General features: G+C 33.9%; 1 protein-coding gene across 8 annotated transcripts in view; it reads left to right on the top strand.

The window, feature by feature from the left end:
- Positions 1–25,926, top strand: part of BTBD10 (BTB domain containing 10) — a 71,027-nt gene that overhangs the window by 24,787 nt on the left and 20,314 nt on the right. For 2 of the 8 annotated variants that reach the window (XM_008521753.2, XM_070624367.1), the window contains exon 2: positions 4,256–4,413. The exons of 2 other annotated variants lie outside the window; for them this stretch is intronic. In XM_008521753.2, the coding sequence (XP_008519975.1) occupies positions 4,313–4,413 (101 nt within the window). In that variant the 5' untranslated portion in view covers positions 4,256–4,312. Of the gene's footprint in view, positions 1–4,255; positions 4,414–9,188; positions 9,608–23,674; positions 23,739–25,926 lie in introns of those variants that run through there. 4 more of the 8 variants (XM_070624368.1, XM_070624370.1, XM_070624366.1 and 1 more) reach the window with 4 other exon arrangements.

The raw sequence follows: 25,926 nt of genomic DNA, 5'->3' as shown, positions 1-25,926 counted from the left end.
ATAATTTCACTTTAGTAGAAAAGCGTTCCTGTAATGGCACTATTTAGAGTGAGATCTCAATAGGATAGAGAAAGCCACAAGATGGCTGAGGTTTAAAAGAGACATCTGTTGGTAATAAGGAGCAAACATGAATTTCTGTATACCTAGCTTGGTACATTGGAAAGAACATAGGCTTTTGGTTAGACTGGGATTCTAATCTTAGCTGTAAGATTTCCTCATCTATGAAACAGGATAATAATATTGAGTTTTTTCAAGCTTTAAATAGGAGAAAGTATATAAATTTCCTAGAACATTGATACATAATAAGGACAGAATAAACTGTCTCTGAATACTCTGTGGGGTTTTTTTTTTTGCTGTTTTTCTTTTTTTTAACCATTCTGTGGATCATTGCCATTACTTAATACTACCTGGAAATAGCGTCCCAGGGAGCATTTACTTACATTACTGTAGTCTTGAAGATTCTGTCCCTCCGCCCCGCCTTTTTTAGATGTGATATCCAAGAGAAGATGAAGTAATTGAATCACTTTTTTCCCAGTTGACTTTCGGCAGCCTCCTGTTGTCCCTAGTCAACAGGCTCAGTTGTTGTAGCCTCTGTACATATTATTTCCAGATTATTTAGAATTTAGATTATTTCTATCATGCCTAAAAATAGTAATGAACTATGACATATTTTCTAAGAACTTTGTTTCCAGTAGTTTAGCAATTATTTTTTGATGATTACAATATCCAAGTGATAATAAACTTTAGTTTGCCTAATATGAAGTGGATATTGGAGAGCCAAGTGTCAGATTTTGAAGGAAATTTTATTGTAAGGAGTTGAGATAGAGGAAATGGAGAGTCATGAAAAGTTTTTAGACAATTCTGATTACAGCAGAGCAAATATGAAACTGAATTGGTGGTCAAGAGGTCAACAAAGAGGCTTATTGATAGATTGTAAGGGTTTACATGAAGGCAGTAGCCTTATCAATGAAAGGGGAGAGAAGGAGTCAAAAGAACGTTTTGAAGTAGACTTGATGTAGGGAAATGGGAAGTCAAGGATGACTTCAAGGTTTTTGATTTAGTGAATAGAGATGACACTAGCTGATGTGGGACACCAAGGTAGAGTCTGGCTCTGTTGAATTTGGGGTGCTTATTGAAGAATTCAGATAGAGATAATGAAAACAGAGTGTATGTAGTGTGTACAACCTGGTATTCTCAAGGGTTTCACCCTCATTTTTTTGTCTGCTGTCTCCCTGGACCCAGCAAATAGAGAAGAGAAATGAAGATAGAATCCTAAAGGACACCCAAGATTTAATGGGGATGAAGGGTTGGGTAACAGTGCAAAAACATTCTGGGCAGAGGAGAGACACAAGAGTAAGTGGCAAATGGAGCCATTAGTGGAGTCTTTGTTCCCTTACTAGAGTGAGTTTTTTGAGCACAGAAACGATACTTTACTTGCTTCAGCATCTTGTAAATTGCTTGGCATATTGTAGTAGGTGTTCAATACATGCTGGAATGAATGAATGAATGAATGAAATAAGATAAATATAATGTCACCAAGTATGGTGTGGAGAGTGGTTAAAGTAGAAGAGATCATTAAACATTTCAAAATAGTATATAATGTGTGTCATTTGCCTTTTATCTATTTGTAGTTATATCTATAGCTTGTTCATAACATTTAAAAATATACTAGCGTATATAGGCAAACACAGGCATATGTTTTCCCAAATATCTCAACTTGAATTTCACTTGTTTTTAGCATGCTTGTATCCCTGACTATTGAAAATGAGGAGTGGGGAGAAATCTTTCAAATGGTGATACCTAAGTTTTATTGACAAATGGAAAGTAAATATGATTTTCCAATTAACTTTTTTGATAGGCTTCGTCTGAACATTCTTTACTTTCTTGTGGCTGACTGTAAAATACATGCTTGTTAATTTTGATAGGGTTGATTAGGAAGACATGCATACTGGTCTTTCTCTGCTGCTAGATATGTACCACCCGCTGCAAAATGGTAGAAAATGTGAATCTGAATTTACCTTATCCATTCCTTGTGGTTGTGTTTTTTTAGTCACTGCCTCCCATGGTTTAGGATCATTGTTCCCTCAGGGGACATCTGTGACTGTCCTGTTCAGAGTGGTGTGTCTTATAGTTAAGGGTTAGGAGGAGATAAAATGCTCTTATAAAGAAATGTTAATGCCTGAAAAGCTTATTGGAAGACCTATAAAGTAAGGAGAAAAGACTCTAAATCTCTTTCTACAGAACCTGCTAAGTCTCTCTACATCTTTCTTTCCCCTTATCAATTTTTCCCTACTTCTCTTTTTACCTTTTGTGTATCTCTTACTCGGTGACTGCGTTTTTCTGACTTTTCTCCTTTGTCTCTCTGATTTGTTCTTTTTCAGCCTTTCCTTCTGCCTCATCTCTTCAGTACAGATAACTAGCTATAACATCAAATTGAAATTTTAATAAGTTTCCTTTTTAGTAAATACATTTTATAGTTAAAAACTGAAATGAGATTGAAATTTTTTGTTTTCAAGATAATTTTATGTTCGTCTAATAACTGATTGATTTTCAGTCATTCAGTGATCCTTAAGGAAATTGGTTTTCTTTTCCAGGAGTATTCAGCACATAAACTGTGTGGCATTTGTCTAGGAGTTTGAATTAGCCATTGTGCACTTCTCTTCCTTCCCCTTTTCTCTTATTTTTATGTGTTTCACTCATTGATCTACCTACTTACTTATATATTTATTATATTAAAATGTTCATTTACTGTAAGATTTTCAGTTGTTTTTTGGAAAGGAAGTACTAAGTAACTGAGGAAAAAATTATAAAATAGCAAAATAGTGTCTCTAGAATGAAAATATTTCTTTTAAGGAATTTTGAGATAGATTCACGATTTTAATGTTTATCTTTGGCATTTTTTGTGAAATTGTACTGGAATACCTTATGAAACTCAGTAAAGTAGTATAGTATTTTCCCAATTCTGGATTACCTTTGACTTTTATGCAGAGCTCCACCTCGCTTCTGTCTGTCAAATCCAGCTTGGAAAAGTGTATAGAAAGCATACAGGAGTGGGTGTCAGGAAACCTTGTTTCTAGTCCAACTTGTATCTTTGTTCAAATTGTTTAACCTCATTGGTTTTTCTTTTGGTGTTTGCAATCTCTAAAAGTCACATCTAACATACTATTTCCGAATAAAATACAGTCTGAGCATTTTCCAAGGTCAAGACTTTATTCTATATAATAAATTCTCATTGTTCTTTATAATCCTGCCATTTAACAGCATTGTGACCTTTGGCAAGGTTACTAAAGACTGTTTTCTACTGTATATAGGGATTATAATGCCATCCTTATAAGGTGATTGTGAAGATTAAATTGGATAGGAATATATTTTAAAGTGCTTAGTCCAGGTGTTCTGTAGAGCTATTGCTAAGTGAGTTTTCTGATAATTTCATATGACTATAGTAGAAATAACAGTCACAGGCTTCACATAGGAAAAGGCATGAAGCATATGAATTGTATTGATAAAAATTTTTGTGGTAATTCCACTGTCAGGAAACATCAGGATGTTTACATACTTTTATTTTTGAGCAAATAATAAATTTCTATTCAGGGTCTTTAACTTGGTTAAAGAAATAGCAGTATTGTTATTTGGTTTTACTAGATGGTTTGTTAAGCATCTTAAACTTTTAGTAATTCAGAAATGTATTCTAAGCAAAATTTTGTCTGAAAGAGTCATTCTGTGGAATTGTTTTTGCCTGTTTTGGTACTATATTGTTTGGAAACATAAGGTACCCAGATGGCAGTTAAGTATATTTACTAAATATAAATAGCACGTTACAAAGCTGTTGCATAGGGGTAGCAAATTTAATAGAAGAATCAAATGAAAAGTATCTAAAAGGACTTCTGGTGTTTATTTTAATCTGATTTGTGGTATTTATACGTCTACTATTTTATAATCCTGTTCATCATCATATTAAAAAAATATGTCATGTAGCTGGCCCGGTGGTGTAGTGGTTAAGTTCGTGTGCTCTGCTTTGGCAGTCCAGGGTTTGCAGGTTTGAATCCTGGGCGTGGACCTATACACCGCTCATCAAGCCATGCTGTGGTGGCGTCCCACGTACAAAATAGAGGAAGATTGGCACGGTGTTGGCTCAGCGACAATCTTCCTCACCAAAAGAAAAAAAGGTCACAATAATATCAGAGTATGTAAAATTCTGTGACTGTTTTATTCTGCATGGAATAGATTTAAAGGTCAACACTACTCTTTTATGTAGGTTATGGGTGCTACATGTGTGCTTTCAGAGCAGTAGTGTGAGGAAGCTTGAAGTGGGATGGCAGGACGGCCTCATCCTTATGACAGTAACTCCAGTGATCCAGAGAATTGGGATCGGAAATTGCATAGTAGACCTCGTAAACTTTATAAACATTCAAGGTAGGTAGAAAATATGTATTTCACGTATCAAAGCTCTGATAAAATAGATTTTTATACAGAATCAAACTGCATTTGGTTGTGGCAAGTCCTGTCAGAGCATGGGGACTGGTTTACAAAATATTATGAATGTTTGTGTTTCTCCTTAAATACCTTTTAGAGAAACATTTCTTTCCTTTTAATTTTCTTATATTTATATTTATTTGAATTTTTGTTTCTGTTTCTAAATAATATTAAAATCTCCTTAGTTGACCCCGTGAATAAATGCAGTTATTAATTTAATTGGGAACTCTGGCAAGACAAGTTAGTTCTTTGTATTTAAAACTCTTTGATAGGAATTTACTGTGTGCTCTAAATACATTGTGTATGTAGACTATACATGATAATTTGTGGGCTTATGTCAGTCTTTGCCTCCATACCTTTTTAACTCTTTGAATTTATATTATATTGTCATTCTGAATGACTCTATGGTTCATTTAAAGTTTGATATGTTAAATGAAATTCATTTCAAAAGTTTCAGCCCATTTGTCTATTATTAAAGCTTTCATTTTGTGCTGTGTGACTTAATGAAGAACACCTCATTTAGAACACTTTATGATCTGATATTTTAAGGTGTTATTTGGCAGCTCATAAAGCTCACACATTACAGGTATGTAAGCATGTTTTCATAGAGTCTTGTGCTTTATGATTATTTACTTCGGGGATATTATTGAGCATTTAACTTACTTGAATGTAAAATTCTCCTGATCACTGGTAACTAATACCAGCTTTCTTGAAAAAGAATAAAAACATGCCATGATATTGAAATCCTTTTGTCATTTTAAAGGTAATTTGGTACTATATGCTATAGCTAGAAAATATGAATGAATAGTACCGTTTAAGTCTCCTGACAAGATGTCTGCCTTTATTGTGGACTTTTAATATGGTGAGGTGTAGAATGAAAATGTTAAGTTGACTTTATTAATTTATAAGTACACACCAGTGGTATAAGTGTTTGTTGGTTTGTTCGTTTGTGTGTGTGTGTGTGTGTGTGTGTGTGTGTGTGTTTCCTTCACCAGGTGGCTCTAGTTCTTTTACTCTATCCTGCTTAGATGGATAATTATTTTGTCTTTGAGATTAAAGATATGTTGGTTTTAGCTCATTAAATTTGGGGTTGTATTTGTATCTGCTATGTTGTATACATCTTTTCAGGTACATTTTATGTTCTTTTTCCTAATTCTTAATATTTTTCTGCTGATGTACAATACTGTATTATATATGTGAAGTGGTGACAGGGTGGAAATAAGCTGTTGTTTGCTTTATAAAAGCTACATGCATACAATGGGAAAAATTTATAGAGACTGGCAGTACTTTTTTCATTGTTGTTATTTCATTTCAATAACAAATATCATGGCTCATCTTGGTATCGATAGCATCAGTAACTTTTTGGCGCTCTTTTCAGGTAGACTGCAGCAGAATTGGTTGTTTAAGTGAAAAATGTTAAGAGAAATATAAAATAAGTTCGTTTATTTTTCTTTCTTTTTACTGGAAATGCCATGAAATCCTGTGAGTTTATTTTAGCCTTATTTGTGGAAAATCTGCCCAAAGGAAAACCGTTTACTTTTGGGGAGTTTAGTAAAGTAAACACTTTTACGTTTACTTCGGAACATATAACTTAAGATACTTTTAAAAAAGATACAATTTGACTTTTAAAAAATGGTATTTTTTTAATTGATAGTAAATAATTGACAGAGATTTTAAAAACTAACAGTCAGCAAGTAATTGAAAACCTGTGCTTAAGTTCAGGAGAGATTCAGAAGTTTGTCAGGGTACCATCATGGAATGCTTTAATATCCCTATATGGAACAATTAGAGGACAAGAAGACACTAAATTGTGGTAGTAAGTTGTAGTAAAATAAGAGTTCAGAGAAGGAATCAATATCAGTTTGAATAGGTGAAAATGAGACTTGAACTAATCCTTTGGATGGAGGACAATCCTGCCAGGGACCTTCTGGAGATTACCTTGACTGGATCTGAAGGTGGAGCTCTCAATAGTGTTGCTTACTGTTTCCATTTGACAGATGGAAAAATTGAGGTTAATAATCTTGCCCAAGGCCAAAAAACTTGTAAATGGTAGAGCTAAGATTTATAAACAAGTTTCTCATTCTTTTATTTTTAAAATTTTAAATAACTTATTATGGTACATTTTAAATACACGTAGAGAGAACAGGCATAATGAACCCCTATCCATTCCCAGCTTTGAGTTAAACTCATGACCAATTTTGTTTCATCTATGCTTCTATCTACTCTCATCATTTTTTGAATCTTGTGTATTTTTTTTTAGGGATGTTTGAGTAAAAATAAAAAGCCTGGTGGCGTAGAGGTTAAGTTTGAGTGCTCTGCTTCTGGTGACCTGGGGTTCACGGGTTTGGATCCCAGGTGCAACTGACACACTACTCATCAAGCCTTGCTGTGGTGGTGTCCCACATACAAAATAGAGGAAGATTGGCACAGATGTTACCTCAGTGACAGTCTTCTTCAAGCAAAAAGAGGAAGATTGGCAATAGATGTTAGCTCAGGGCCAATCTTCCTCGCCAAAAAATTTAAAAAAAAACGCAAAGAAACCAGACTAAACACTGGCTTAAGTTAGGGGTTTATTTTTCTTGTACATAAGAAGTCCACAGGTAAGCAATACCTGATATAGATTTAGTGGCTTAAGGATGTTAGGGTCAAAAATCTCTGATTTTCTTGGCTCTTCCTCGTGATCACAAGATGGCTTACTGTAGCTCCAGCCATCATATCCACCTTCCAGAAAGGAGGAGGAAGAAGAGAGAAGGGGACAATGGGAAAAGAATTTCATTTAAAGCAGGAAATTAAATTTCTTGGAAATTTCCAGCAGGCATCTGCTTATAAATCATTGGCTAGAAGTGGTCATCTGTGGATAAGGGAGGCTGAGAAATACTGGTGGGCACACTGCCACCTAAAACAGTTGGGGATTTAAATTTATAAAAAGTAAATGTCTCAGTCTGTTTGGCTGCTATAACAGAATACCATATACTCAGTGGCTTATAAACAACAAAAATTTATTTCACATGATTTGGGAGGCTGGGGATCAAGGTGCTGGCACATTCAATATCTGGTATCGTCTTGCTTCCTGGTTCAGAGAACCCTCTTTTTTGCTGTGTCCTTACATGGTGGAAGGGACTAGGGATCTCTCTGGGGTCTCTTATGAAAGGATGAATCCATTCGTGATGACTCTTCCCTCATGACCTAATCACCTCCTCATTTCCAATACCATCACATTGGGAGAATATATTTCAACATATGAATTTTGGGGGGACACAAACATTCAATCTTTAGCAGTAAGAAATAAACATACTTCATTGATTCACTTTTTGCAGATAATCTGAAAAGTTGTCTTGTCTTTTTGTGTGTGTGTGTGAGGAGGATTAGTCCTGAGCTAACATCTGATGCCAATCTCCCTCCTTTTTGCTTGAGGAAGATTGTTGCTGAGCTAACATCTGTGCCAATCTTCCTCTATTTTATGTGGGATTCCTCCACAGCGTGGCTTGATGAGCAGTGAGCAGTCTGCACCTGGGATCTGAACCTGTGAACCCTGGGCCACCACAGCAGAGCACGTGAACTTAACCACTATGCCACCAGGCTGGCCCCTAAAAAGTTGTCTTGTTTAAATTTTTTTGTTTGTTCTAGTCACATTTTGGAATAGCCTGGTTTTTTTCATTCTTCTTCCTTGATCCCCTCCCCCCTCCTTTTCCTTACTGGCAAAGATAAAAATAAATTTCTTTAATTATAAGAGTAACAATAATGGTTACTCTCTTATGTGTGCTTACCATTGAAGGTTTGGTGGGCATTGCCTTATGGTTTCTCTTCCATCTAATACACCTTTAAGATATTTTCTTTTGAATGTGGATTTGATATGTATAACATTGTGATATAAAAGACATGACAAGAGAGGGAAGCTAATCTGGTCATGAATGATGTGCCTATGATCCCTCTGCAAGTGCATACAAATGAATTAGATAGTTGAAAAATTACTGAGCTTTGTTTCTTTGGGTAGTTGTGTAGTTAATACATGTATAGAGGGATTTGGCAGCTTGCTGAGAGGTTCAAGATCATTTCAGTTGAAGTATATTTGGCTTGAATTGTGAGAACTTTCTTTAAATTATAAATTAGAGGAGTTTTTGCTATTTAAAAAGGAAAAAGAAATAACACCTTTTCTATATAACTAACGTTAAAATGCCTACATTGACAATATTCTAAAATCTCTTGACTATTTGAATTGGGTCAAATATGACTATTTAAAACTCAGATCTGCAGTCTGCTCAGGTTACTAAAGATAAATGCATTGTACATTCACTATCAGACTTTGCCGCAAGGTTTCATTCCCACATAGAAGTACGCATGCTCGTTTCTTCTGAGCCTGCATGAAGATTGAGCTTTCCAGTTTCTCTTTTAAGTCAGTCCAGCAGTTTAGAAATGGAAAAGTTTGGTTGCTTTAAAGAATAGTTCTTGAGTGGATTCTTAAAGTACAAATAATATTTTCTCTTTGGTTTGAAGGAGAAGCTTTACTGCCCAGAATGAGTACACAATAAAATAGTGAAAAGAAAAAAGAAAGTTAGCTGCATTCTGGTTTTCTAAAACCTGGCAGGCTGGCAGAGCTAGAATTAGCTTTACAGATGGCATTTGTTAACATATCTACATATCACTAAGCCCTCATCTCCTGAGTTTTCTTCAGCCTGTCTATCAATTACAATATCCAATCACTGCACAGAGATGGAGAAATAGGACGATCACAGCTCACACGATGCTGTTTGGTTAGAAACGTCAGTGCTGCACAACCCACGGCTGAGTCAGTGACTGTGAGAAAATGAACTGAATTAATATATAGAGGGGGTTGTATCTCTGAACATTTAAAGCCTGAGTAACCGCAATAGCATTATTATACAGTTGAGGGATGAAAGCTAAAGGAAGTCTGTGGACAGGTGAGGTAGGGGGAGACTGGGAAATTTTCTGATTGTTCAGAGGAATCTTGAAGATGATGGAAATATCAGATGTGCTAAAGTTTCCTAGTAATGCCCAAGGATGCTGACCTGGCTTTCAGTGCTGCATTGTTTGAAAAAGCAGAGTCCCTTTATACTCTGATTTCAAAATTTTTTTCTTGTTTTTGTGTGTCTACCTTGGCATATACTAAAGTAAGGTGTGTATTCATTTATTACATGATATCATTGGGTTATAATTCTATACATATATAAATATGAGAGAGATTGAGAGAGATGTTTGGCCTTTGTTTCATTATAATCATTTTACATGTCTGGATGTAAAAGATCGTATGTCTTGTCAGTTTAAAGGCAAATTATTTAAAATAAATGGAGTGTGTTTTTATTGTTTTCATGGGTTTGAGGCTTTGTTTTCTATTTCCTTTAAAGTGTTAGTAGAATCTTCATGTAACTTGAGAATGCATTATATTTGGTATTTTTTTTATAAATAACAAAAATTTATTTAAGGAAAAATTAATTTTGAAATAATATTTTTATATCTTTGAAAATAAAATTCAAGGTAAAGAAATGAAATAATTGAAATAATTTCCTAAAGAAGAAAGTGAATGTATTTTTCCTTTTGAATGAATTAAGGATTAGTAGAACCACTTATATGTAGTAGTATTTTATAGAACCAAATGTATTTGAATGATAAAGTTTTAATTGGTTAAAATGACTTTCTTTCTAAGCTTTTAGAATACAGACTTTGAATAGATTGCCTGGATACTGCACTGAAATAGAGAGTAAACCAGATAAGTTTTTGGGTTAATGCAAACTGATTTTCAACCAGACAAAATTTCTAAATAAAGATAATTGTTCTTGCTATGAGATTTTAAATCTTAACAGGTGACATTGCTTACTTGATTAGGAAATTTTAGCCCAATTTTAAACATTTTGACTAATGGTTTTTTTCTTTTGTCTTCATTATCCCTATCCTACTCCTCCTTCATTTTGTAGGGATTTTGGGGGCTATACAACATTTTAAAATTATTTTATTTTTAATGTATTTAAATAGTTTATTATATCCTTTCCTTGAAATGTCAGGAAGTTCTTGTGATTTCTCCCATTTAATTTCTAAAAGTTTGAATAGTTATCTTGATGGTTGTCACGACTTATTTATATAGTTAGACTAACTAGTGGTATCTTGTATTGGCTTTTTTTGTGGTTTGGTGTCCAGAAATGTTTTTCTAAGATTGTTTTAGTAATAGAGTTTATAAATGCAAAAATTTCAAGCTAGACTTTTTTGTCTTATACTTTATGGAATATTTTCCTCTGGTTCTGCTGATCCTTTTAAAATAATAATGCTTGTGTTATTGTAAAAGTGATACATATTCATTACATACATTTGATAAATACAGAAAAGAGCATAGAAGAAAACAAAAATATCTTATTATACGATCATAAGAAAAATACTTTAAATATTTTTGCATATAGCCTGTTTTTTTCTCTGTATATGCAAAAGTATAAAATCACACATATGTACTTAAAAATGATTTTGGGATATTACTGTGTGTGCTGTTACATAACCCATCCCTTTAAAAAAAACCTTAATCATGAACATCTCCTATGTCATGAACTAGTTTTCTATAGCATAATTCTTAAGAACTGCATAGTGTTTTGTGTATATGTATTTTGTAGTTTATTTCACCAAACTGAGTTTTTCTTATTCTTGATCAGAGAAAAGATGAGCGTGATTCCACAGTATAAATTTATTCTAAAAGGAAGAATGTTTTAGGGAGTTAAGTAAAAATGTAATTCTGATATTTTTTGGACTGAAAAAGATCCTTAGTGTGACTATACAATGAATTCTTTAAAGATATGCACACTACTTTTAAAACAAAGCAAATGGCTAAGATTGCCATAATAAAGTATAGAAAATACATCTTTTAAAAAATGAGAAAAACAAGAGCTCAGATAAGCTGAGACTTTAGAAAAAAGGCTAAGACCAACCAAAAGGGTTTCTTATATTACATTTAAAAAGGTAATCAAGGAAAGTGTAATTCATGGCAATGAGAGAAGAAAAAATCCCTCACCTCTTATTTAGGAGCTTCTTTGTTGAAGAGGAAGAGCCACCCCCACCACCAGCAATGATAGTAGTCACAAAGCAAACATTGCTAGGAAGGCCATAAAAACCAACATGAGTATAGAGATAAAAAATGCGTCTGGTTAAATGAGTTGTCTCCTGGGCCAGTTGAAACATCTTATAGTTATAAAAAGAACTGCCTATAAAATCTTAAAATTATTGATGTTATTTGTGGTCTTAAGGTTTTAGGAGAATACAAAAAGTCCTAAAAGATGGAGGATTCCAGGCCTGCTTTTGAAAAAAAGGTAGATTTTAGAACAAAAAAATGAAAAGGATAGTTTGAGTAACTTGAAGAAAAACAGTTTAAAAATGATGCAGAATCGGTTTGCTAAAAATAGATTGTCAGAGGAACTTTGATTTTTCTTTGATGCAATTGGTAGACTAGTAGCAGTATAATGTATTTGGGCTTACAGTTTTTGGTAAAGTCTTTTTTTATATCCTTGGGTGTAAGGTGAAGGAAAAATTAGTTCACCATAGTTGATTGTGTTAATTAATCAACACAATTTTGATTTTGACTGACCCTATCCAAAGATTAATGATCTTAGAAGATGGCCTTGTTCTTTTCTTTGTCTTATGCTCATCTGGAGAAGGCACATTATCAAATTTATAGGTGACGATGAAGGAAGAAGTATAGTAAATAATATGCTTAATGATCCAAAATGATCTCTGAGTCTGGATTGTTGGACTAAATTTAAATGAACTTGTTAGGAGTATACATAAGACTGGAAAAGCACTAACATACGTTAAGTTAACATGGCTTTACAACATCACATATGGAAAAGACCTGAGGGTGGTGGTTGGCAGTAAACTTGATATAAAACAAAAGTGCAATATGGCTGCCATCATCCCATCTTCTCCCCTGCCCTCCCTGCTAAAAAATCATTGTAATTAATAGGAAAGAAAGCTAGAGCAACTCTGCTGCACACTAAAGTATTGTCTTTAGTTCTGTGTATATTTAGAAGGAAGGATGTGAAGAAGTTGGAAGCTTTGTCACCTTAAAGAACTGAGAATTTAGAGGTTTTGAGGGGGCAGCTCTGGTAGATACTAAGGAATCTTACAATAAGAGCCAGTTTCAAATATGTGAAGAGTTATCCTTTGTAAAAGAAATTAGACGTGGTTTGAGTCAAACTTGTTTGAGATTAAAAGCATGAGCTCTGAAATGGAACTCCTTAGGTCACATCTCAGACCTGCCACTTAATTTTAGGATTTTAGGTAAGTTGCTTAGCTTCTCAGCCTTCATTTTCTCAGCTGTAAAATGGTTTTGAGGATTAAATGAAAATATACGTAAAGTGCTCAGTATTGTGCCTGACATGTACTAACTGCTCAAATATTAGTTGTGGTGCTGTTATTTGGTCCTAGCAGATAGAACTAGGGCAGTGGTTCTCAACTAGAGGGTTGATTTTGCTCCTTATTGGACATTGGCAATGTCTGAAGACATTTTTGGTTGTTACAACTCGCGGAAAGGAGTACTCCTATCATCTGGTGGGTGGAGGCCAGAGATGCTGCTAAACATCCTACGATGCACAGGACAGCTCCCCATAACAGATAATTAACTGATCCAAAACCCTGAACTAGGGTCAGATAAAAATGTTTAATTAAGCTTTAGTGTTAAGGAAAAACTGCCTGAGAGTCAGAGCTTTCCAAAGATAGAAGAGAACTATTATAAAAAGAAAAAAGTTACCCTTTCCTCTCCTTAACAGCAATAGGTCAGCCAGTTCTTGAAGACTTTGTAGATGAAATTCAGGAATTAGATGGGTGTTTGGACTAGATTTCCTAAAAAGTTTTCCTTAAACTTAGGTTATATGTTTCTATGGTTATTTCCTAGGATAGTTAAGCATATTGAATGACCACTGTCAAAGGGCCTCTGATGCATATTCTCTTATTCTTTTATTTTATCACTCTAACTGCAGTATAGTTTAGATTTTTAATTCTTTTAATGCTTAAGATTTTACTATGAAGCATAGAGGAGGGAATTTAGTGGAACAAGTCAGTTTATGTTTTCAAAAGGCCATTTGGAAGTATGAATGATTGTGGGATTGCTATAGTTTCTCTCTAGAAACCTGTTTTGTGAAACTAATTTGTGAAAATATTCACAGTCTTTTGATAAATATGTCTAAAACTAAATCTTGTATTTGTACTTTATATCTTTTTTCCATTGATTTTATTTCACTTCCCCTTTACTAATAAGTAGAAAAGATGCTACAAAAGTTTGTAAAAAATAATTATAATTTTTTAAAGCACAGTTAAAAGTACTTGATTGTGTATGCATTATAATATTATTCTCAATCATGAACAGCACCCAGAATGGCAACTGGCACAAAGTAGTCATTTAATAAATATTGTTGAATGAATGAATAGATATAAAATGTATCTGTCTGACCACTAATTTAGATCTGCACAATTATTAATAGTGGTTAGCTATTTTTTAGAAGTACTTTACTATTTTCTATGGTAGGAGTGCTTGAGAATATCAAGTATATAGTGATTTCCAACTCCCAAATTTTTATCTTTAACCTGGACCTTCCCCCTGAACTTTAGACTTATGTATCTAACTCCCTATTTGATATCTCCACTTGGATGTCTAATAAACATCTCACTCTTAACATGTCTAAGATACACCTACACTTTCCAAACCTAATCCTTCCACTGTCATTCTCATTTAGTAAATGGAACTTCCATTCTGTTAGTTGCTCCCGCCAAAATCATGGAGTCATCTTGACTCCTCTTTCTCGCCTCCTCTGTTTAATCTATCAAATTCCAAAGTCTTATTCTTCAAGAGTCTAGTCCGCTGTTTATCCCAGACACTACTACAACTCTGGTCCAGGTCACTTTTAGCTCTCACCTGGATTGTTTATGGTAGCCTCCGAAATGGTCATTTGATTCTACCTTTGACCTCTTTTTCCATTGTCCACTTGATCTAACATAAGTTAGATCATGTAATTCACACTTCACTGGTACCCATTTCACTCAGCTCAAAAGCAAAAACCCTTTAAACATTCCTTCAAGGTCTTTCATGATCTGATTCTAGTCTTGTGTCTCTGAGTTCATCTTTTAACTGTCCTTCTTGCGTTTTGTGCACCAGCTATCCTAGCCTTCTTGAATGCCTCGAAAAAACCAACAGTTACTCTTGCCACATGGTCTTGTACCACTTTTCCCTTATTTGTTCTCATAGTTCTATTTCTCACTTCCTTAGATCTTGTTCAGATATCTCCTCAGAGAGTCCTACCTTGACCGCTCTGTCTAAACGAGTCTCTGTCCTCTCTACCCTGCTTTATTTTTTCTCGTAGCACTTACTGCCATATGATATTTAATGTATTTATTTGTGTGTGCTCTATGTTTTTCTCCACTAGAATGTATTGATTTTGAGGGCAGAGACTGTCTCAGTTATATCCACCAGGACTAGAATAGTAAGTAGCATATGATAGGTATTCAGAGAATATTTGGTAGAGTGAATGTGTGATAAAACTAAGAACATTGCTGAGGGAGAGGGTAAGAATACTTTTAGCTGTTATAGGTTTTAGTTGTCATTATATGTTGCAAGCACCTGACACCTATTGATGAATTATTTTTTAGAACTAAAAAATTTGTTGGAACTAAAAAAATTAGCGGTAAAATATTAGTATTATTATAGCTTCAATTCAGAGACTCCTCAATTTGGAGAGATGCTTGCCTAGCAACATCTTCCTTCATTAAAAAAGTTCAAAAGCCAGAAACAAGATAATAGACATTTTAAAAGCAAAAGAAACCTCCAGCTCCTTCACTATTTACATAAAATTAATTTTTATCAGTTGGGAAAACTTTTACCTTGGTAGTAAAATGTTACAGTTTGGCCATAAAGGGTTCTTTTCTGTCCAAATTTTAATATCTAGGTCTTCATTTGACTTCAAAGGAAAGATGATCTTAGAGCAATCGTACAACAGTATATCAAAGTCCCTACGGCTTCTGCCTCACTAGAGTTGCTGACCTATCTGACAATGGATTTTAGAAAAAAGAGAAAGATGTCAGGATTTAGGACTAGTATTAAAACTATTCTTGGGCTCTATTTCTTGCTACAGTTGTCTTTTGTGAGGTAATCTGGGATTAAAGTATCATTTAAAATATTTCTATGGAAAAAATGCATCAAAAACAGACTTAACAGATGACCTTTAAGAACATAGCTCATTCAGAACTGCCCTTTTCAGTAATTAGGCTTTGTTCCTTGGGAGACTTACCGTATATATATTAAGCAGAAGAACAGAAAACTTACAGAAAAGGCTAATTGACAAAAAAGGGAAAAAGATGAGAGAGAACTTTGCATTAAATATGTTGAAAATAGATTTAGAAGTTTGATGGCATTTCTTATGTCATCACAGTTAGTGACACTTATCACAGGGATTGTCAAACATTTTCTGTGAAGGGCTGGATAGTAAATAGTTTTGGCTGTGTAGGCTATACACAACCACTCAATTTTGCCGTTATAGAGTGAAAGCAGCCATAAATAATATTTAAATGAATGAGCATGGTTGTGTTCTCATAAAACTTTATTTAAAAAATCAGATAATAGGTGGAATTTGTCCTATGAGCAATAGTTTGCCAACTCAACACATTAAAAATGCTTATAAAAAGCATATGCAAATTAATTCTTCAAAAATAATATAAAACCATTTAAAAGGTTTAGTTAAAAAAGCTAGAATGTAAGATATATTTGTTATAGTAATAAAAACAGCTTATTTTTCCCAAAAATAAAATAGAATTTAAAATATTGCTTTTTTAATAAGGACAGACTAACTCAAACGGATAGGAACATCTAATCTGAAATTTACAAACATGCTCACTTCCTCTTTAAGAAAAAATGTTTTTTAAAGCTTGCTTCAATGTTTAAAACACCTTGTAACTATAAAGCTTCGTATCTATAGCTCTGCACACACACATAAAATTTTGTGAGATATCATCAGTGCTAATAATAGCAGTTATGTCTGGAAATTTTTCATTTATTATTTCTTTGGTAATTTACTCCCCTCTGTTCTCTCTGGAACATATATTAGTTGAATGTTGACCTCCTTCATTAGTTCTCTAATTTTCTCATCTTATTTTCTATTTGTTTGTCTTTCTTTTATTCCCAACTTTTTCTTTCAACCTTTCAAGTAACCTTTAAAAGTTCTGCTATTGTGTTTTGAATTTCTAAGAAGTCTTTCTCATTCTTTAAATTTTTTAAAAAATAGCATCTCTGTCTTTGTTTCATGGACACAATATCTTTTTTTATATCATCGAGTTTATTGATTATAGCTTTGCTTTTTTTCCTGTCTCTACATTGTCTATTGCCTTTTTTTGTTGTGTTTATTAAACTTTTTATTGTGAAATAATTTAGATTTACAAGAAATTGCAAATATTGTACAGTGAGTTCCTGGATACTCTTCACTCAGCTTCCTTCAATGATGCCATCGCACGTAAATGTAGTACATTATCAAACTAGGAAATTGACGTTGGTACAATACTGTAACTAAACTGTAGACATCAGTTTCTATATGGACTTTTTTTTTTCTGGTATATATTTTGTGATATTTTATCACATCTATGGATTCATTAACTACCACCACAATCAGGATATAGAACTGTTTCATCATCACAAAGAAACTCCCTCAAGCTACCCCTTTAGAATCACACCCTGTCATCATCCCTAATCTCTGCAGCCCCTGATTTGTTCTTCATCACTATAATTTTGTCATTTTGAGAATATTATAGAAATGGAATCTGATAGTATGTTAACTTTTGGGTTTGGATTTTTTCATTCAGCATACTGTCCTTGAGATCTGTTCACATTGTTATATGTATCGGTAGTTCTTTTTTTATTTCTGAGTAGTATTTCATTGTATGGATGTACCACAGTTTATTTATCCATTCAGAGAGTGGGATGGTTTGTGTTATAAACTTTGCAATACTGTTGGATTTTTGAAATTCTATACATATTATTTTAGTATTCTTTTTTCTCCCATAGGAGTTCTATAGTTTCATTGCACAAAGTGATAGAGACTCTTAGATTTCTCTTCGGTCCTTAGGAACCTGCCTGCCACTGGAAGCTGCTGCTGTAATTAGAATTTTTAAACAAATGAGACGGCAAAGTCATATGTAGAAGTTCATATAAAATTAATATTCTAAAGTTTGATGTAAATAGATATTTGCATCTGAGAGTCACCATTTTAGTAAGATGTAAAACTTTTTGGAAAGACTATTGCCTATTGATTTACTTTATGCTTCAAAGCATGATTTTGAAGTTAAGTGAAAAGTTAGTATAAGATAAAGAAATCAGAAGCATTATTAGCTTATAAAGTTGCAAAATTTACAAGTGGAAATATTTTCTTTTGGCAGTAGAGCTTGCGTTGAAGGTCGATTTATTTACATAACCAGAGGTGCTGGAAGTGATATTCCTTAGTTGAAGAAAATTGTGATCTTAGAGGATTCATGATTATGGATTCTGGTATTACTTCATTACGTAATAAACGGTGATCTGTGAGGTTTTCAAGTGGTGATCGGTTGGAGATGGTAGTTGTTTTTAATCTGATTGTAGAAATGCTTAGGTTGGTGAAAGAGAATTCAGTGAACTCAGGTGAGAAAAGCATAAGAAGAAAAGATTAACTATTAGGAAAAGAAACGCATGACTTTTATTACTTAAGTGTAATTGAAATAGCTAAGTGGCAACTTCCTGGGAGGGCGGCCTTAAATAGGCTGTGTTCTGGCCAGGAGGCCAGTTCTGGTGTACACTTTGATAAGTTCTGATATGTGTGTGCACTCATGAAACCTCACCACAACCAAGATAATGAACGTATACCACACTCAAAAGTTTCCTTCGAGTCCTTTGTAGCCCTTTTCATTCTCCCTTTCCAGCCCCCATATTCCATGCCCAGACAACCACCAATCTGTTTTCTGATACTGTACATTAGTTTGTATCTCCTGGAATTTGATGTAAATGTACTCTTTTTTGGGAAGGGAGGACATCTGGCTTCTTTGACTCAGCATAACTATTTTGAGCTTGATCTGTATTTTAACTTGTATCAATAGTTCATTCCTTTTTATTGTTGAGTAATAGTCCATTGTGTGGATATACCACAGGTTATTTATCCAGTCATCTGTTCATAGACATTTAGGTTGTTTCCAGTTTTGGGCTATTACCAATAAAGCTACTAACAATGTTTGTATCTTTTTATGGACATAGGCTTTCATTTCTTTTGAGTAAATACGTAAGATGGCATGGCTGGATCACATGGCTAGTGTGTATTTAACTTGTTAAGAAACTGTCAAACTGTTTTCCAAAACAGTTTCCAAAGTCATGCTCTTATCTTACATCACCACCAGGAGTATTAATGAGAGTTCCATTTCATACACATATTCACCAACACTTGATAGGGTTGGTCTTTTATGTATATTCTGGATACAAGTCCTTTATCAGATATATCATTTCATTCTTTTAACAGTGTCTTTTGAAGAGCAAAAGTTTTTAATTTTGATATAATCCAAGATATCAATTTATTTTTAAGTGAGTTGTGCTTTTTTCCCCCTAGAAGTGTTATAGTTTTAGGTTAGAGATTTAGGTTTGGGATCTATTTTGAGTTCACTTTTGTGTATGATGCGAGCTTTAGGTCAGAGTTCTTTTTCTTTTCCCAGAGGTGCTGGAAGTGGAATATTCGTTGTATACCCATTCTTTTCGGTGCCATTTGATGAAAAGACTCTTGGATTGACTTTGGACTCTTATTGAAAATGAGTTGTCCATACATGTGTATGTAGGTCCTTCTTTGATCCATTGATCTACTTGTCTGTCATTATGCCAATAGCACACCGTGTTCATTCCTATAGCTTTATAATAAGCCTTGAAATCAGGTTGTGTTAGTATTTTAACTCTGTTCTTTTTAAAAAGTTACTTAGGCTATTTTAGATCTTTTGTATTTCCATTTTAGAATAAGTTTGTCACTTTTGATAAGGAAGCTTGCTTGGTTTTCGATTGGAATTATGTTGTATCTATGGATCAACTTGGGGAGAATTGACATGTTAACAGTACTGAGTCTTCTGACTTGGGAGCATGGTATATTTCTCCACTTATTTAGCTCTTCTTTAATTTCTCTCAGCAATATTTTGTAGTTTTTAGCCTGCAGGTCTTTCACATCTCTTGTTGGATTTATCCTTGAATATTTCGGTTTGTTGATGTCATTGTTAATGGTCGTATTTTTAAAATTTCGGTTTCTCATTGTTGCTGGTATATAGAAATAACAGTTGATTTTTAAATATTGATCTTGTCTTCTGTGACTGCTAAACTCACTCGTTAGTTCTAGTAACTTTTTGTACTGGAGTCTACAATAGACGATCATGTTGTCTGCAGATAGGACAGTTTTACTTCTTTTCCAATCTGGATGCCTTCTATATTGTTTTCTTGCCTTATTGCTCTGGCTAGATTCTTCAGTACATTGGTGAATAGAAGTGGTGAGAGTAGACATCCTTGTCTTGTTCCTGATCTTAGGAGCAGAACATTTGGTCTTTGACCACTAAGTACCATGTTGGCTGTAGATATCTAAGATATCCATAGATATCTTATCCAGCTGATGAAATTCCATTGTGTTCCCACTTTGCTGAGGTTTTTTTTCCTTTTCTTTTTTAATTGGTAATAGATTTTGGATTTTGTCAAATGTATTTCCTACTTATATTGAGATATAAATTTTTTCTTTATTAATTTGTTAATATGGTGAATTATATTGACTTTTGAATATTCAGCTATTCTTGCATTTTTAGGGTAAATCCCATTAAGTCATGATGTATTAACGTTTTTATATATTGGTGTACTTGAATTATTAAAATATTATTTAAAATATTTGCATCTGTGTTCTGAGGGATGTACGTTTATAGTTTTCTTATAATGTCTTTGTCAGGTTTTGGTATCTGAGTAATGCTAGCCTCATAAAATGTTAGGAAATAATATCTTTTCTTCAATTTTCTAGAAGAGTTTATGTAGGATTGCTATTATTTCTATCTTAAATGCATAGTGGAATTCATGAGTGAAGCCATCTGGACCTGTAGTTTTCTTTGAGGGAAGTTCTTAACTACAAATTCAATTTCTTTAATAGATATAGAGCTATTTACCTTATCTGCTTCTTGAGTAAATTTTGGTAGTTTGGAATTTGATCCAGTTCTTCTAAGTTGGTGAATTTATTTGCATAAAGTTGTTTATAATATTCTTCTCTCATTCTTTTAATATGTAACCTTTGTAGTGATGTCAACTCTCATTTCTGATATTGGTAATTTATATCTTCTTGATTTTTTCCCAGTCTGTGTAGCTAGACATTGATCTTTTGAAAGAACCAGCTTTTTTTTTCATTGATTTTCCCAATTTTTTGTTCTACTTTCTATTATTTTGATTTCCACTCTGATCTTCTACTTTCTTTGGGTTTAATTTGCTCTTTGTCTAGTTTCTTAAGGTGGAGACTGAGATGATTTTTCTTAGACCTTTCTTCTTTTCTAATGCAGGCATTTAATGCTATAACTTGGTCCCTAACTGTTACTATAATATCATGCCATTCCACAAATTTTGATATGTTGGGTTTTTTCCACTTCAAAATTTTCTGTTTTCTCTTCTGATTTCTTCTTTGTTATGGGTTATTTAGAAAGGTCTTGTTTAATTTGCAAATGTTTGGGAATTTTCCAGATATCTTTCTGTTATTGAATTTTAATTTGATTCCATTGTAATCAGAGAGCATACTTTGTATGATTGAATTCTTTTAAATTTATTGAGACTTGTTTTATTGCCCAGAATATGGTCTGTCTTGATAAATGTTCTGTGTACACATGAAAAGCATAAGTTTTCTGCCCTTGTTGGGTGAAACTTTCTATACGTGTCAATTAAGCCAAGCCAGTTGATAGTGTTGCTCAAACTTTATTCATCTGTACTGATTTTCTATGTGCTCTTTCTATTAAATATTATGAGAGGGGTATTGAAATTTCTGATTATAACTGTGGAATTGTCTAGTTCTCTTTGTAATTTTATCACTTGTTGCTTTATGTATTTTGAAGCTCTGTTATGAGGCAGAAGAACTTTTGGGATTGTTAAGTACTCTTAATGAATTTACCCCTTTATGCTTATGAAATGCCTTGGTAATATTCTTTGCTCTGAGGACTACTTTGTCTGATATTAATATAGCCACTCTTGCTTTCTTTCGACTAGTGTTAACATGGTTTATCTTTCCTTATCCTTTTATATTGAACCTCTTTGTACTTTTATATTTAAAGTGTGTTTCTTATAGGCAGCATATGTGGGGTCTGGCTTGTGTATCCAATCTGATAATCTTTACCTTTTATGACTTAAACCATTTACCTTTAATGTGATTATAGATTTGGCTAAGGTTAAATCTGTCATCTTGCTGTTTATTTTCTTTGTCCCATTTGTTCTTGTTTCCCCATTCTTCCCCTTTTTTCTTTGCCCTCTTTTGGATTAATTGTATCTTTTTTATGATTTCATTTTGTCTCCTTTATTGGCTTATTAGTTGTAATTCTTTGTTTCCTTGCTTTAGTGGTTGCTTTATAGCTTATAACATACATCTTTAATTTATCGTAGTCTACCTTCAAGTGATATTATACCATTTGTTGTGTAGAATGAGAGCCTTACAATAGTGTACTTTTATTTCTCTCCTCCCAAACTTTGTGCTATTGTAGTCATACGTATATGTTATAAACAGCGTACTATATTGTTATAATTATTGTTTAATCTTTTAAAGAGATTTAAACAATAAGGAAAATATCATATATTTTCCCATGTAGTTACTATTTCCAGTATTCTTCATTCCTTTGTTTAGATTCATATTTTCATCTGGCATTATTTTTCTTCTGCCTGGAGGACTTCCTTTAACTTTTCTTGCAGTGCAGTTCTGCTTGTGATGAATTCATAGATCTTTTTCTGTGTGTCTGAAAATGCATTTCCCCTTTATTTTTGAAAGATGTTTTTTGGCTCTAACAAACGTGGGTGACAGGGTTTTTGGTTTTGTTTTTTATTTTTTCTTAAAATGTGTTTGTGATTTGTTGTGTGTGTTGCATTTATGGGTTTGTTGTTTTTGTTACATTTCAAGACATTATTTCTTTGAATATTTTTTCTCTTCCCCACCTCTCTTCCTTTATGGACTCCATTTATACCTATATTAGGGGACTTAAAGTTGACCCAGCCAGCCTTGATGGTCTAGTGGTTAAGATTTGGTGCTCTCACCACCTTGGCCTGTGTTCGTTTCTGGGTCAGGGAACCACTCGCATCGGTTGTCATACTTTGGTGGTGGCGTGTTGCTGTGATGCCGAAAGCTATCCCACTGGTATTTCAAATATGAGCAGGGTCACCCGTGGTGGACAGGTTTCAGCAGAGCTTCCAGACTAAGACAGACTACGAAGAAGGACCTGGCCGCCCACTTCCAAAAAGATTGGCCATGAAAACCCTATGAATAGCAGTGGAGCATTGTCTGATACAGTGCTGGAAGGTGAGAGGATGGCCCAAAAAGGCCAGGCATGGTTCTGTACACAGGGTCACTAGGTGTTGGAATTAACTTGATGGCGCTAACAACAGGAAAGTTGACCTGCAGCTCACTTGTAGTCTGTTTTTCTATTTTCTCTTTATTTCATTTTGCATATTTCCTATTGCTGTGTCTACAAGTTTGTGAATCTTTTCTTTTGTAATACGTAATCTTCCATTCAGTGTATTTTTCATCTCAGACATCATCATTTTTATCTCAAGAAGTTTGGTTTGCATCTTTTTTATCTTCTATGTCTCCTCATAACTTTTTGGAGGAATATGGTTATAATGACTATTTTAATGGCTTTGTTTCTAATTCTAACGTATGTGCCACTTCTGGGTTGATTTTGATTGAGTTTTCTTCCTTATAGGTTATGTTTTCCCGCTTCTTTGTATGCCTGGTGGTTTTTTATTGAATGCTGTACATTATGAATTTTACCTTGTTTGGGTGGTGGATATTTTTGTGTTTCTATAAATATTCTTGAGCTTTGTTTTAGCATTTAGTTTTAGTTACTTGGAAACAATTTGATTCTTTCAGGTCTTGCTGTTAAGATTTGTTAGATGTGACTAGAGCAATGCTCAGTTTAGATCTAATTATTTACTATTTCAGAGCCAAGACCCTTTATATTATCTCCACAGAGCCCTATGCATTATGAAGCTTTCCAGCCTGACTGGGGGGAACAGGCCTCATTCCTGCCCCTGTGTAAGTCCTGGGCACTGCTTCCTCTAATCCTTTGAGTTGGTTCTTTCCTCAGCTGCAGTAGTTTCCTCACACGTGTGTGCTGATTGGTACTCAGCTCAATATTCTAGGAAGACTCTGCAAGATCTCTGAGGTTTTCTCTCTGTGCTGCTCTCCTCTCTCTGATACTCTTTCCTGAGAACTCTAGCCACCTATTGTCCCCAACCACTCAGCTCCATATCCTTAACTCAGAGTCTACCAGGTTTTTGCCTGGGTTTTACCTCCCTGTGTTTACTCTGGAAACTCCCTCAAAGTAGTAATTGGGGCAGTTCTTGGGATTGTCTCATTTGTTTTCCATCTATCAAGGATCACTTTCTTTACCTGACATACTGTGTCTTGCAAACCATTGTTTCACTTATTTTGTCCATTTTTTTGGCTTGTTTTAGACAGGAAAGTAAATTTAGTCTTTGTCACTCTGTCTTGGCTAGAACCAGATTTTGGGGTTGATATACTCTTCATCTCTTTATCTGTCCTCAATTCATGTATCTCAAACTCTTTTAAATGCAACATGAAACACGGTTGTCTCCTCTGAACTTGCTTGTCCTCATTTTCTTTTGCACATATTAATTATTTTTGCCCTTAGAATGCTTTCCTGATCTAAAATTATTTAATTAAATAGAGTAGGACGTAATTAGTCTTCCGTGACATCTGATTTTGAAGGTCTGATCCAGAGTACATTACATTTAGGAATAAAAAGAGAGGATGGACGTATATGATGACACCTTTTGCATTTGTTTTAAAATCTAAACAGTTTAGAAATGAAGCCAATATTTCAGCAGAATACTTAGCAGTATTTAATCTTTCAGCTACAGAGATGTCTGCTGGAAATGCTTTTTCAGTTAATCAGTTGGCTTGTTCAGGATAAACACTTAACATTTATCCTGCAGTTGCCTTAGTGGTAGTTGTGTTTGTGTCTTCTCCATTATCAGTTAGATTCATGTTTAGAAAGTGTGCTTAGCACATTTAAAACTTAGCAGCTAGAATAATTTGAGGAGTTATTTTTTTCAACATATAATACTTGTTCTATTAGTAGGGATTCTTTTCTTTTTCTACTTTAGTACATGAGCCAGAAATTCCATTGTTTCTACTCTAAGGTTTTTAACGTGAATGCCGTAGGATCTTTTGATGTGTTCTATTTGAAGAAAAAGATTATGTTCCAAGGAGGTAGTTCTACTCCTGATCTTTTTCACTCGGAAGAAGTTGGGAGTAGAAATTTATTTTTTCTCTAGGTGTATGAGAGACAAATGACTGATAAAGGCTGATAGGTTACCTTTATTTCCCTAGAAGTAACGCTTGGGGTAAATACAAAGTCAGCCCTGTCTTTTGTCTTTGTAGTTTGTTGTAGTGAGGTGATAACTGATTTTTATAATAAAAGAAATGACTGAAATAACAAAACTAGTGTTATAGCTAATAAGCCAGCAGAAAAGATGACCCTGAAGCACTGCAGGATTTACAACTGAATCATCAAAATAGTTAAGTTTTAACGAGTGTTGTTTTGGTGAAGGAGAGCACGGTAATATTATGGAGGGGGCACTGGAATGAATCAGAAGACTTAGGTTACATTGTTATTAGCATATTTACTAACTACTGTGTGACTTTGAGCAAGTCTTGTAATTTTAAACTTTAATATCCTCATCTGTCATAACCAAATAAACTAATATTTAATGGGTGATTGTATTGTGCCAGGTACGGCTGGTCAGCTAATTACATTTCATTTAATCCTCATATTAACCTTAGAAAGTAAATAGAATCTACATTTTACAGATGAGGAAACTAAGGTTCTAAAATGTTAAGTAACATTTAACATGTTGAGCAATTAAGTATTAAAAGACCGTTTAATTCTAAGTCATTATTACTCTAAAGCCGTGAAGTTCCTTCTGTTTCTAAAAACACTTTAATATTTTTAAATCATAAGCCATGGTATGTATAAGATAGTAAATTTCCAAAATGCCTTAGGTCTGGCTCTCTCATTTTTGTTCCCAGCAGTTTTCCTGCTTACAATGTATTGATTATTGAAATCTTATTTGTCAGTGCCTGGTTCACCTGTGACTAACCCTAATTCATAGCGATGTCTTATTTCTCTGAGATCTTAAAGCATTTATGACCTATCACTCATTTATTAGTTATATATTTGAGATATATTTGGTCATTT

Source organism: Equus przewalskii, chromosome 6, assembly GCF_037783145.1.
Source record: "Equus przewalskii isolate Varuska chromosome 6, EquPr2, whole genome shotgun sequence".
In the NCBI taxonomy this organism is placed as follows: domain Eukaryota; kingdom Metazoa; phylum Chordata; class Mammalia; order Perissodactyla; family Equidae; genus Equus; species Equus przewalskii.
The sequence above is the reverse complement of the archived record's forward strand: the minus strand, read 5'-3'. Positions and strand labels throughout refer to the sequence as shown.